Source organism: Canis lupus, chromosome 13 (assembly GCF_048164855.1).
Source record: "Canis lupus baileyi chromosome 13, mCanLup2.hap1, whole genome shotgun sequence".
Lineage (NCBI taxonomy): Eukaryota > Metazoa > Chordata > Mammalia > Carnivora > Canidae > Canis > Canis lupus.
In genome coordinates, this window is record NC_132850.1 from 52,454,075 (window position 1) to 52,468,904 (window position 14,830).

Genomic DNA, 14,830 nt, shown 5'->3' on the forward strand with positions numbered 1-14,830 from the left:
CCGGCGGCGGGCGCCCTCGGCCCTCCGGGGGCCTGGCTCCCGGGGAGGCCCCCCGTCCCCCGCGGCCCAGGGCGCAGCCGAGCCCCTCGGGGCCGGGCCGCGTGTGCCCCGCGTGTGCCCCGCGCGCGGCCGCCGGGGGCCCGGGATAGACGGGGACTCCGCGAACCCGCGGGGCCCGCCCGCGAATGGCCCCGAGCCCTGCACGCCAGGGGGGCGGGGGCCGCTGAGGGCCGCGGGGGCCGCTGAGGGCCGCGCCGCCGCGTGACCTGCCCCGACCTCCGGGCCGCGCCGCGCTCCAGGCCACCCTGTGCCCTTGTGAACGTGACGGCCTCCGGCTCCTCGGGTCATTTTCAGGAACCTTCAGTTTCATGTCTTTTTTTTTTTTTCTTTCTGCTTCAGTTGGCAGAGGATCAACACCTAATTAAATGGATCAAAGATTTTAATATCTGAATTTAGTGAAGTGGCCGTTATTTCGCTGGCCAAGGACCGAGGCTGCACGGTGACTTCTTTGAAGATCCGTGTCCAGATGCGCTCACGACTGATAACGGCGTCTTTGTGGTTGAGCTAACAACGCGGCCACCTGGGCGCGACGCCGGCTCCGAAACCCAACCGGGGCGCGCCGAGGGCCGGGGCGGGGGCGGGGGCCGGGCCGGGGCCGGCCGGGGCGGGGGCGCGTGCTCGCGCGGTTCGCGGCCTGAAGCGGCGGCCCCGGAGAGCCGCGGCACCACCGCCGGGTTTTGCCCTTGCGCCTCCTCTCCCCGTACGAATCCTCTTCTAATACTAAATGGCAATGTGCTGCTAACTGCTTGCAGACGCTCAGCCTCTGATCATGAAATAAGTCAGAATAAAACTCTTTTGAGATCCAGCCTATTTTTTTTAATGGATGCTCAAGAAGTGAGTTTAGTATTACGTTGATCAAAAACAGATTTTTGTTCTCTTTCCTTTTTTTTTTTTTTTTAAGATTTTATTTATTTATTCATGAGAGACACAGGCAGAGGGAGAAGCAGGCCCCATGCAGGGAGCCCCACGTGGGACTCGACCCTGGGTCTCCAGGATCACGCCCTGGGCTGAAGGCGGCACCGCTGAGCCACTGGGCCTGCCCTGTTCTCTTTCCTGATTGTGAATCGATAGTTGTTTGTTTTGATTCGATCAGGCTTGGTGAATAAAGTCGTAAATCCAGGCATATTTTTGGAATTGGAGGAACTGCAGTGTACCCCTGCCACTTCTGGGGGCAACGGGTATCAACTACTTTTAATTTTTTTTTTTTTTTAAAGTCAGACTTTATTTTTCTTTTTTTTTTTAATTTTTAATTATTTATTTATGATAGTCACAGAGAGAGAGAGGCAGAGACACAGGCAGAGGGAGAAGCAGGCTCCATGCACCGGGAGCCCGACGTGGGATTCGATCCTTGGTCTCCAGGATCCTGCCCTGGGCCAAAGGCAGGCGCCAAACCGCAGCGCCACCCAGGGATCCCAGGAATTTCGTAACTCCTAATTATTCGGGGAACGTTCCTTAGATGGATAGTTTCTTAAGTGACTTCAAATACAGGTTTCCCCTATTCTTTGAAGGTAGTGTTTCTGTGAAGTCTTCTGTAATCTGAAATGGCATGAGGTGAAGAAACAGTTATTAATTTATATGGGAAAAGATTTTGAGCATTCCTAGACCCCCAAAATAACGTCTCATAAGCCGCTTTTTTTTTTTTCAATTAAAACATTTTTTTCTCCTCAGGCTTCTCAGATACCTTAGGACACATCTTGCTAACAGATGCACGAAGTAAATTAAGATCCAGCACAGATGCTTACCAACACAGTTCAAAGCTATGGTGGCTTATGCTTGAGATGCTGGATATGGTTTCCAGGGAAGGATTGTGGCACAGCCATTCCTAAAACAAACACTGAGTGCTATTTTTGCTTTTTGCCTTTATTTCATGCAAGTGAAAATGCTCTTAGGATTTCTTTTGATTAATGAAAACAGGTACTATTGTGTAGTTCTTGTGAAAAGTGGGGACAGCTGTATGTTGGTCAGCAGGGAAGCTTGGTTGTCCTCAGGTCTTGACTCTCCTTACTAATTTGAATGCATCTCTGACTTATGTGGTCAGCAGATTTTCTTTAATATTAAGTATTAAATGAGCCCTTGTTGATTTTTTGGAGAAATTCCTAAATATGAATTAGCGTGGCATAGTTTTACATTAGTTATTTTAATTCTGGCTGCGATACTGTCCTGTGGTTAATAACGAAAACTATTTCTAGTCATGAAAGAGACCGATGAATAAATTAGCCTGAAAACAATGTAAAGGGATGATCCAGCTCATCCATATTTCTTTTTTTTTTTTTTTAATTTTTATTTATTTATGATAGTCACACAGAGAGAGAGAGAGAGGCAGAGACATAGGCAGAGGGAGAAGCAGGCTCCATGCACCGGGAGCCCGATGTGGGATTCGATCCGGGGTCTCCAGGATCGCGCCCTGGGCCAAAGGCAGGCGCCAAACCACTGCGCCACCCAGGGATCCCTCATCCATATTTCTTGAGTGACTTTCATAGCTACTGAACTGAGTGATAAGAGCTTTCCTAAAACTGTGTGCCTCCAGGATACTAGGCTCTCCTCATTGTTTCTGGATGGCGGATTCTTAGGGAGTCCATGAATCTTTCCAAGGAGCTGTTTTATAATACCAAAACATTAGGAACCTTTCCTAAAGCTTTGAATCTTCTCTCCACTGACAAGGCTACAGACTGAAGTCCTAAAGGGATCTCAGTGCCCCTGACCCACCTCTAGATTCTGGGGTGAGAAGAGGAGTGTTCTCAATCCTGGGGCTGGTTAAAGCACCTTAAGAGGCTTTTAAAAACATGCCTGCCTAGGCCCAGGTCTGGTCTCAGAGATCCTGATAGAGTTCAGATGGCATACGCCTTGGCATCAGTATTTTTAAAAAGCTCCTAAGATGATTCTTTTTTGTTTTTTTTTCTTTCTGAGATGATTCTAATAGCAGTTTGAAACCCACTGGACTAGAGAAATGAGCCAAAAGAGCCTTCTTAACTAGGTGTGAATTTCATGCTTGGTTTATTCTCATACTGCTGAGGCCAGTGTGAAGGGAGGCTAATTAAAGCAATATTGAATGCTGGCTCTCGACTCCGGGTTTAGTGAGTAGGTCTATATGGTTTCTCGGACTGAGATTTGTGTGATTTCTCTCAGAAAGTCAGTAAATGGTTATCACAGAATTCTTTTATTTTTAATTTACCCTGTGTCATATTTATGGGAGTGCAGTGAGTGTTGTGGGGTTTGGGAACCTAAACAGTCTCACATTTTAGGCTTGGGGCTTTAGAGACATGGCCTTGGAGTCAAGGGCTGGCCTTTGTGTCTGCTGTAACCCAGCACCAAGCTCTTGGAAGGCCAGCACAGTGCACGTTCTGAAGTTTTCAGCCAGCTAAGAAAGACAAGTATACGAATTGATTTAATGAAGGTGTGTTCTTGACAAGTATATGAATTGATTTAATGAAGGTGTGTTCTAGGAACACATGGGATGATGCTCAGGCTGTCCTGTGAGCTCAGGGAAGCTCTTTTACAGAATGCTTACACTAGGCCTTAGGAGACTTTAGAAGTTTTTGAATTTGCAAGAGGAGCAGGTGTTTTAGATAGAATAGTTTTTTATTTTTTTTTTTTAAGATTTTATTTATTTATTCATAGAGATGCAGAGAGAGAGAGGCAGAGACACAGGCAGAGGGAGAAGCAGGCTCCATGAAGAGAGCCTGACGTGGGACTCGATCCAGGGTCTCCAGATCACGCCCTGGGCTGCAGGCGGCGCTAAACCGCTGCGCCACCGGGGCTGCCCAGATAGAATAGTTTTTTAAAGACACAAATGGGAAAGAGCATGCTGGGAGTGGAGAATTACAAGTACAGATCTTCTTCTTACAATAGAGTTACACTGTGATAAACCCTTTGTGAGTTGAAAATATAATTAAGTCAAAAATGCATTTAAAACACCTAACCTACAGAATCATAGCTTAGCCTAGCCAACTTTAAACATGATCAGAACACTTAGACATATAGCCTGTAGCTGGGCGAAAGCATCTAAGACAAAGCCTGCTTTATAATAAAGTATTGGATATCTCCTGTAACCTACTGAGGACGGTACTGAAGGCAAGTAACAGAATGGAGGTGTAGGTACAGGATGGTTGTAACTATCGATTGTTTACTTCATGGTCCCTTGGCAGTTGACCATTGCTAGCCTGGGGAAAAGATTCAAATTCAAAATTCTATGTATGGTTTCTACTGATTGTGTATCACCTTCGCGCCATCATAAAGTTGAAAAAGTTGAACCATAGTCAGGGACTGTCTAGTTTTTGTATTATAGCTCAAGTTAACTCCGAATTATGGTAAAATTTGAGGTGGGGAGTGGTATTTGTGGGAGGTAGATTGGGGTCAGGTGATTAAGGGCCTCGTCTATCAGGTGGAGTGATTGGCTACTTCTGGATGGTTCGGAGCCACTGAAGGCTTTAAGCAAAGGAGAGGCATGGGTAGATTTGCTTCTTGGCCATGTGGAATGTGAACTTAGAGGTGAGACCAAGTGTGGCCAGAGGGCTTGCAGGTATGTTGCAGGAAACAGAACACATAATGAAGGCCTGAACTGAGGTAGGGTTTGTAGGGATGGAGCAGACAGGGTGGATTTGAGAAAGTTAAGCACTAAAATTGGCAAAACTTGGTGATTGCTCTGGTGTGGAGTAAGAGAGGTGAAGGAACATGGGATGAGTGCCAGGCCTCTGGCGTGGCTAAAAAGATGGTATCTGAGCTCCAGATCTAGAACAGCAGGTTTGGGGAGTAGATGTAGGAGAAGAAGAGTTCAGTTTTAACCCTCTGAGTTTGAAGTCTGTCCAGCAGGCAGGTAGATGCATGAAATTGAAGCTCAGGATCATTCTTCAGAGGCTGATGTAAAGATTTGAGGATTCAGCTTAAATGTTAAAACCATAAAAGCAGAAGAGATCAAAGAAAAGGTGTGAGGAGATGAGGGGATCAATAAAGAACCCTGCGGGAGCTTCAGTGTTTGCGAGCAGCAGACAGAGGAAAAAGAGAAATATCCCTATTTTACCAGAACAACTCATCAAGGAACCATCTGATAATTTTATTGCTGTGAAAATGAGTGAGTGGGTTTCTAGGCTGTGCAAATAGAATAAAGACTCGTGCACTCTGGTGTGTGTATTCAGAATGGCATTGTCAAATCCCTTTCCCCATCTATTGAAGGCTTTCATTTTCCAGGGGAGTATTGGTTGAACAGCTCAGTGTTTGTTTTCTGTGTCTCCTTTTTTATGTGGTACAAAGTGTTTCAAAGTTATTACTAAGCAGCTTATGTTGTCTCATAACCCTGTGTGACTTTTGAGCACGTCACTTAAAAAATATTAGTGTGGAATTCTCTTATTAGAGATGATAGTTCTCTCTTTTGTTATTTTCTGTGAATCTTCAGGTTGAGGGAATTTGGCCTTTTTTTTAAAAAAGTTGGATTTTAGCTTTATATATTCTAAATACAATATAGTGTAAAATTTACAATCAACAGATTGTAGTTATATATTAATTATTGTATTTTTAGTTGGCTAAACTGTAGTTATAGAATAATAGTTACCTGCAGTAGGCCTCTGTTTTCGACTTGGATAGGTTTTTCCTTCCTCCAACCTACCCTGCAAAATGCTACTAAATGTCGTCTTACTAAAACATAACTAATCTTGTCACTCTCCTGTTTTAGAAATTACTCAGTAGCTTCTCATTGTCTAGAATAACATACATTCTCTTGGACTGGACAATCAGCCTCCTGTGATCTGGCTCCAGATGACCTTTCTCACCTTACATGCCCCTCCCTCTACATGTACCACACAGTAATCATCCCTGAGTGCTTGTTTTTCTGGAGCATTCCATGTACTTTCATAACATCGTGCCTGTGTGTTCGAAGGACACCTTGTCACCATTTCTCAACTTGCCAAAATCCTTTTCATCTCTACCCTTCCTAGATAGCCCTCAACCTTCCCTGTGGTGGAATTCATTGTGTCCTTGGTAGCAATTTGTGCAATGACCTCTTCATCATTTATTAGTGGTGTCTATTTTCTTTGAGAGGTTGTAAGTCTCTTGAAGGTAAATATAGTGACTTATCATTGGATCATTTCATAAATACTGAATTTCTATTAACTGCCAGGCTCTGTCTCAACCACAGTTCTTATTACTACACTGGTACCACCAGCCACAAGGCTTGGCATATAGTAGTTAAAATGAGTCTTTAGGTCTGGCTCTGAGAGTTATCAAACCCATTGGCAGACAAGACCGTAACATTTCAGATGATGTTTCAGACCAAATTGTTTTTAAATGCAAGGTCTTTTTTTTTAACACAGTGTTTACTGTTTTTACTTTTGTGCTGTAGTCAAAGAAAAAAGGACTGAGCGCAGAGGAGAAGAGAGCCCGTATGATGGAAATATTTTTTGAGACGGTGAGTTGTTTTCTCTAAGATTTTTAGTATTTTATGTCATTTTCTCCTTAAGTGTATGTCATTCAGTGTTTAACTGTACTTTTTTCATTAGATATCAATGCCCATCAATTTCTTGAAGAATAGATAAAATTCTGCAAACATTTTTTGTTTCTGTGAAGCTGTGGAGTAAGAAAGAACCCTACCCCAATGTTCACTTCTGTCCAGAATGATCTTTCTGAAGTATATATTTGATTGTGTCCTCTTTCTACCTGGAAATAATAATGCTAATAGTTGACATCTACTGAGTGCTTCCTAGGTGCCAGCATTGTTCTGATCACTTGGTGTAGGTTATCTGCTTTTTTTGGTTTTTGTGTTTTTTTTTTTTTTTAAGATTTTATTTATTTATTCATGAGATACATAGAGAGGCAGAGACACAGGCAGAGGGAGAAGCAGGCTCCATGCAGGGAGCCTGACATGGGACTGGATCCCGGGACCCTGGGATCAGGCCCTGAGCCAAAGGCAGATGTTCAACTGCTGAGCCACCCAGGCATCCCAGTGTAGGTTATCTGATTCCATCCTTTTTTTTTTTTTTTTTTTAAGATTTTATTTACTTATTCATGAACGACCCAGAGAGAGAGAGAGAGGCAGAGACACAGACAGAGGGAGAAGCAGGCTCCATGCAGAGAGCCCGACGTGGGACTTGATCCTGGGTCTCCAGGATCACATCCTGGGCTGCAGGCGGCGCCAAACCGCTGCGCCACTGGGGCTGCCCTGATTCCATCCTTTTTAACTGTATGAGATCAATACTGTTATGATCGTCATTCTACAGATGAGGACATCTGATACACAGCTTAATATACCAGCTCTAGATATCAAAAATAAAAGCAGTTTGTACTAGCATTCAAATCCAGGGAAGATCGTCTGATTTTAGAGAGTGCTGAGTACCGCCTCTTTACATTTATAAATCTGTCTGTGGTCTAACACTGTATCATGGTACATAGGCCACCTTAATTTATTCCAGATATTTGTGCCTGCCACCAATAGGAAATATGTTTGAAGTTTTAGGTCCTAACTGATGGAACCAGGATTCAAACCCAAGCACCAGGCTCTAAAGGCTACTTTGCTTACCATGTTGCTATACAGTAGCATTTTTTTTTTCTTCCATGTTTAAGTCCAAATCTTAGGCCTACAAAAAACACTAACTTCCTGTGTCTTAGCCTAAAACTTGACAAGACCTTCAAAGTCTAGTCTGGCCCCAACCTACTAGCTACTTTGGTTGTATACAAATGTGAAGAAGTTGGGAGAAAATGGCAAAATAGATATGAAATTAATAAGATAGTTAATGATAATACTTGACATTTTCATTTTGATAATGCAGATTCTCAGTAAAACAAGCAAAACATTCTGGGGAACCTTTGTTTTAAAAACTGCCCTCTAAGTTTAATCTTACTGATGTTATCTGCCTGTAATGACTTACCAAAAGTCATTGGCAATTCAAAGCAGAGTATTATTTTAATAATGATGATTAGGAAGGGACACCTGGGTGGCTCAGCTGGTAAAGTGTCTGACTCTTGATTTCAGGTCAGGTCATGATGTCAGGGTTGTGAGATCGAGCCCCAAGTTGGGCTCCACACTCAGCTCAGAGTCTACTTGCAAGCTCACTTCTCTCTCTGCCTCTGCCTCTGCCCCTCCCCCTGCTCTAGCACTCTTTCTCATAAATTAATAAATAAATAAATAAAATCTTTTAAAAAGAATGATGATGATTAGGAAGATAAATTGATAAAGTTTATATGTGGGGATTATGACTCTTCTACTGAGTTTAAATATTTTTCCTATGGTCTCAGCAAGAAAAGTAGATTTAATTCTTACTAGGCAGTGGAAAGCTGAGGTGAGTGGTGGGGGAAATGATTTTGTCATTTATAATATTGTTAATTTACTCAAGTATCAAAATTGGCTGTTTCAGATTGAAAATTTTTCAACCCTGCTATCAATGAATAACATCATATTGATGAGTGGTAGTAGCTTCCAGAAGTTCAGTAGTCACTGAGTTTTTATGTAAAGCTAGAAATTGATTGTATTGATTGATTTTAGTTCATATATTCCTATATATTCACTCGTGTATGTTTATATGTACGTACAAATATTATACAAATGTATGTATATTTGAAGTTGCTAATGTAATAGAAAAACTTAGTAGCATGAGAGCAATATAATTCAATGAGAGCACTTGCACCTGAAATCTGTTTTACCAAATAACTTTGTGACCTTAAGCAAGTATTGGACCTATGTCTCAGTTTCCTTGCCTATTAAAAAGGATAGTAATAATTGCACCTAGCTGACAGTGTTGGTATGAGGGCTAAATAAGATAATCCATGTAAATTGTTACAATGTTCAGGTCATAAGTACTTAATTACAAGTTGTCTAGCTTTATAACTATATGCCTTTCATGTGATCTTACATGTGATTTTATTTATTTATAGACATAAGTTTTAAAAAACATAAAAATTTGTATGTTTATATGTGTTATATGTGTAAAAATATATGTGTGTGTGTGTGTGTGTGTATAAAGGTTTAGAGCCATTATATTCATCTCTCCTTTATTACTTCTATTTAATACTATGGAGAACTAATATTTCCTTGAGACCATATTCTCTGTTCACTTAAGTGACCACATTTTAGTTCTGAAGCTAGTACTTTGCAAGCCCTCTTATTTACACAGAAATGCCATGGGGGCAGCCAATATGTCCAGAGCTCTTCCTTGATGACCACATATAGGCATATGTCTCAGTGACTTCATATTCTTTTTCCAGGGAATCTAAAATGGTTGCAGATAGATTTGATTAATTGATTTTTAGAAATGTATTGGACGCCTGAAGGCAGTAATTTATTGCATATTTTCTGAGACCCTAAAATATTATCTTTAAACGGTTTATTTATAGACATGCAAAAATTGATTTTATACTTTAAGACCAATGACAGTATTTTCCTTAATTTACTAAATCTTTAGTGAGATGAAGTTACTTCTCCCAATATTTTATTATGAAAGATGAAAGAATTTTGCGGTAAATACCTATATGCCTAACATCTATATTCTACGTTAACATTTTACTCTGCTTACTTTATCACATATATATTCATCTGTCCACTCCTTTATCTAGGTGTTCATTTTTTTTGGAGGGGGGAGGGAAGAGGGTATACCCTTTAAAGAAGTTCTTTATACATGCTGGATACCAGTCTTTTGTCAGAAATTGTGTTTTGTGAATATTCTAGTCACTATTTGTCTTTTCAGTTTCTTAATAGTGCCCTTGCATGAACAGAAATTTTAAATTTTTATGAAGTTTAGTTTCTTTTTTTTTTTTTTTTTATTTGCATTTATTCTATGCAGAATTTACTCCCGGGCCATAAGTTTTTGTTTCTTCAGTTTCTTCTGGGATATCTTTTTCTTCTGTGCAACCTCCTCTTCTGGTTTAGGAACAATCTGCTCTTTTTCAGTAAGAATCATCTCAATGTGGCAGGGAGAGCTCATGTATGGATTAATCCGGCCATGAGCCCTGTAGGTTCTACGTCGCACCTTGGGGGCTTTATTCACCTGGATGTGCTCAATGACCAGAGAATCTACATCTAAACCCTTAAGTTCAGCATTACTCTCCGCATTTTTAAGCATGTGCAGTAAAAATTCAGCACTCTTCTTGGGCCACCGACCCTGTGTCCAGCCCCACTGTTTGGCCTGCGCACACCTACCAACTCCACCATTGTAGCGACGGAATGGCACACACTGCTTCTGCAAAGTGACATCTTTCAGATACTTGGTGGCTTTTCGAATATGCATACCCTTGATGGCCTGGGCAGTTTCACGTGTGTTCTTAAAGTGAACACGAAGATTTGAACCTCTCGACTTGCATGATTTTGTAGGGTTTTCTGGGTCCAGCGAGTAGCGAACCATCTCCGGAGGTCACCTCAGGCCACTCGGGGGAAGAGCTGAAGTCTAGTTTCTATCCTATTGAAGTTACCTTCTTTTTTTTTTATATTTATTTATTTATTTATTTATGATAGTCACAGAGAGAGAGAGAGAGAGAGAGGCAAAGACATAGGTAGAGGGAGAAGCAGGCTCCATGCACCGGGAGCCCGACGTGGGATTCGATCCCGGGTTTCCAGGATCATGCCCTGGGCCAAACGCAGGCGCCAAACCACTGTGTCACCCAGGGATCCCGGAGTTACCTTCCAACCTATTGAAGTTAGAAGAAATAGATCCTAGATGTCCATTAAAACAATCACAATAATTCTGTTACAATTATTGAATGCTTGAGTCTTTTCATTTTTATTATCCAAACTCATTTTACCACTTCAACCAAGGCTTAGTACAAGAATAAAGGAATGTTCTACGTAGATTTTTTTTTCCAACTACAAGCAATATTAAATATTCTACATGTTTATATTCCCATATTTTGTTTTGCATATCATGAACATGCTGACTGTATAGGTGAATAATTGATAGTCAAAATTATATAATTTTCCTATTGTTTAGGTATAGCTCTTCCAGGAAACCTTAAATATAAACAAATCTTGACAGTTGTCTGTTTTGCTTTTAGTTAGAACTGCTAAATCTGTGATATATGATATATGCTAAGCAAATCACTGTTTTCTTAAAGCGTCCAAGAGAAGGTAATTATCTCATGTTAAATAATTCATTATAAGTAGTTTTTATACTTCATTGAGAAGATGTTCTTTACATTCTGCTCTCCATTTACTTTAAAGACTTGCATATTTGTGCAAAATCTGTCCCTTTTAAATTGTGTTGAAGATATTGAACAGGATAATTGCAATTTCTTCTAGCTCTAAAATACTTGATTCTGTTGCAGTTACTAGGCACAGCTTTTATAGTACAATGTTTTGTTAATATAATTATGGTAAATATAAATATATAGTAGGAAATAAATACATATTTTTATCTCTTTTTTTTTTTCAATCTCTTTTAAACAGAAAGATGTGTTTCAGTTAAAAGACATGGAGAAGATTGCTCCCAAAGAGAAAGGCATTAGTGAGTATCAAAGATGTGCTGAGATATTTTGGGAAACATTGGTCATCTTTGCTGCAGCAGTCTCACTTTATGAAAACATAAAGTTCTAGAGATGAAGAATATTTGTAAAAGACCTTACATGGTATCTTTGGGCCATGGCCATGATTCTTATGTGTAGAATGTCTGCTTTAGGAAAATTAAAATGGAGTACACATGCATACCTGTATCTATACACACACATCGATACACAAATATACACCTTTATTTATTTATAGGTGTAATTTACTTCAAAAGAAGCAAAAACTGTTGATGTGTGTTCTGGTATTTGTTAAATATGACTTTGTATTTTTACATGGTATATTAGTTTTCTATATTATTGTAACAAATTGCCACAAACCTGGTGGCTTAACACAATAGAACTTATTTTCTCATAGTTCTGGAGACCAGAAGTCTAAAATCAAGGTGTTGGTAGGGTTGGTTCTTTCCAGAGATTCTGAAGGGAGTCTATTTCATACTTCTCTCCTAGCTTCTGGTTGTTGCCACCAGTGCTTGGCTTAATAGACAAATCATTCCGATCTCTTCCTCTGTTTTCACATAGACTCCGCCTTTGTTTTTTCCCATTTTGTCTCTTATAACGATACGTGTCATTGGATTTGGGACCTACCCTAAATCTCAGATGATTTCATTTATGATCCTTAATGGTGTCCTTTTACCAAATAAGTTCACATTCACAGATTTTGGGGGTTATCTTTTGAGGGGTCAGTGTTAAACCCACTACATGTGGTATATATATTTTTAAACTTTATTTTCATTGTATAACCTATACATGTTTATTTTGACATATTTGAAAATTATAAAGTATATAATCAAAGTAGAAATTGTTCGTAGGCCCTCTATTCTGGGATCACCAATGGTTAACATTTGGTGTATTTTGATGGCTTATTCTTAGGTTCTGTCTGTCTATGTATGTATATATCTGTCCTTTTTTTTTTTTTTTTAAGAGGAACCATACTGCATATATAGTTTTGAGTTTGTGTATTTTTTCATATAACATTATATCATCTACATTTCCCTATGTCGTTTGCTTTTTTAAAAAAATGACTTACAGTATCCGCATCCCCTAATGATTCATTCTGTACCATAATTAATAATTAGCTTAGCCTGTTACCTGTTGTTAAATGTCTAGGTTGTTCCCAAATTTTGCTGTTAAAATTAATGTGTATTGTGCTATCTTTAAATTCTTTTTCTAAGAAACTAATTTTTTAGAGCAGTTTTAGATTCATAGAAAAATTGAGAGGAAGGTACAGAGATGTCCTGAATGTTTCCCGCTCCCCATACATGCACAGCTTCTCCTGTTGTCAACATCACTCCCCAGTGGTACATTTGTTACAGTTGACACATCGTAATCACCCAAAGTCCATGGTTTGCATTGGGATTCATCCTTGATGTCATACATTCTGTGAGTTTGGATAAGTGTATAATGACATGGATCCATCATTACAGTATCATGCAGAGTATTTTTACTGCCCTAAAAAACCCCTGTGCTCCATCTATTCATCCCTTTCTCTCCTCACCCATAAATTTTTTTCCATATCTCCTACTACTTCATTAGGAAATGTTCCTAGAAGTAGAATAGAAAACAGAAACTTGTGGTGCCTGGGTGGCTCAATTGGTTAAGCATATGACTCTTGACTTCAGCTCAGGTCTTGATCTCATGCCTGAGTTCAAGCCCCACAGTGGGCTCCATGCTGGGTGTGGAGCCTACTCAAAAAAAAAAAAGAAAGAAAGAAAGAAAGAAAGACTTGTGTAGTTTTAAGCATTTTCTTATTTTCTTTTTAAAGATTTTATTTATTTGAGAGACGGCGAGAGTGGGAGAGTGAACACAGGCAGAGGGGGAGGGAGAAGCAGACTCCCTGCTGAGCCAGGGAACCTGATGTGGGGCTTGATCCCAGGACCCCGAGATCATGACCTGAGCTGAAGGAAGATGCTTAACTGTGTGAGCCACCCAGACATCCCGTTTTAGGCATTTAATATGTACTCTCAAAGTGCCTTCAGGAAAGGCTATACCAAATTATATTCACATTCATTTCTCAGAACTGTATTTTCATTTTCAGAATCCTTGACATTTCATTTCACTTTGTACTTCTTTACAAGTAAGGTTGAATGGTTTGCACATTTGGTGTTGATTTTTTTAAATTTATTAACTCTTTAGTTTTCTAATGGATTTTATTATATTTGGGGATCTACTATAGGAAAAATTAAAGTGGACATTAAAATGTGGATAATTTCTTGATACCGTTTTACTTAATAGAAAGTAAGAATTATTCATTAATTTCAAACATTTATGAAATATGACTCTACATTCTTACATGCTATTTTTTAAAGATGCTTATTTTTTATCTTACTGCTAACCGTAACATTCAGTTCACAAGTTTTTTTTTCTTTTTTAGTTTTCTTTTTTTAAAATATTTATTTATTTATTATATATGATAGACATAGAAAGAGAGAGAGGCAGAGACACAGGAGGAGGGAGAAGCAGGTTCCATGCCAGGAGCCTGACGCGGGACTCGATCCCAGAACTCCAGGATCGTGCCCTGGGCCAAAGGCAGGTGCTAAACCACTGAGCCACCCAGGGATCCCTATCTTTTTTAGTTTTCTTAGCAAAAAAGGCAATACACATTCATTGTTGGAAAAAAATAAGAAAAATGAACAAGAGGAAATAAAAGTTGGTTCTTACCTACCATTCAAAGATAACCACTGTCACATTTAGTGCCTATATTGTCTTTTACCTTTTTTAAAATAATTCTGTATAATAGATTTTGAATGCATATATATCCATGCTATTAAATACTTTATAACAAATTTAATGATTGGGGATCCCTGGGTGGCTCAGCGGTTTGGCGCCTACCTTTGGCCCAGGGCGCGATCCTGGAGTACCAACCGGATCGAGTCCCGCGTCGGGCTCCCGGCAGGGAGACTGCTTCTCCCTCTGCCTGTGTCTCTGCCTCTCTTTCCCTCTCTCTCTCTGTCTATCATGAATGAGTAAATAAAATCTTTAAAAAAAAATTAATGATTACATGGAATCCCATCACAATAAAATACTTCTAAAAGTTTGGTTATTGGACCAGTTTATGATTTTTTGCTGTTGAAAACAGTGCTTTGACAAGTATCCCTATGCATGTCCATCATTATTTTTTTTGGCTGAATTTTATAACAATGGAATGTCTATATAAAAGTCATGTACACATCTAAGGTTTTAGATACATATTGCCAGATTTTCTTCCCATGTTGAGAGTACTCATTACCCTGAATGTTTTATTACATTTCTTAGTATTTCTAATTTGGTAGTCAAGACATCATATCTCATTCCTTTATTT

At 39.8% G+C, this 14,830-nt stretch overlaps 1 protein-coding gene across 6 annotated transcripts in view; it reads left to right on the forward strand.

Annotated features, from left to right (window-relative positions):
• MND1 (meiotic nuclear divisions 1) overlaps window positions 1-14,830 on the forward strand; it is a 63,113-nt gene that overhangs the window by 146 nt on the left and 48,137 nt on the right. For 4 of the 6 annotated variants that reach the window (XM_072773697.1, XM_072773699.1, XM_072773696.1 and 1 more), the window contains exons 1-3: window positions 865-894; window positions 6,392-6,457; window positions 11,417-11,474. In XM_072773697.1, coding sequence (XP_072629798.1) covers window positions 880-894; window positions 6,392-6,457; window positions 11,417-11,474 — 139 coding nt within the window. In that variant the 5' untranslated portion in view covers window positions 865-879. Of the gene's footprint in view, window positions 1-864; window positions 895-6,391; window positions 6,458-11,416; window positions 11,475-14,830 lie in introns of those variants that run through there. The other 2 variants (XM_072773701.1, XM_072773698.1) reach the window with 1 other exon arrangement.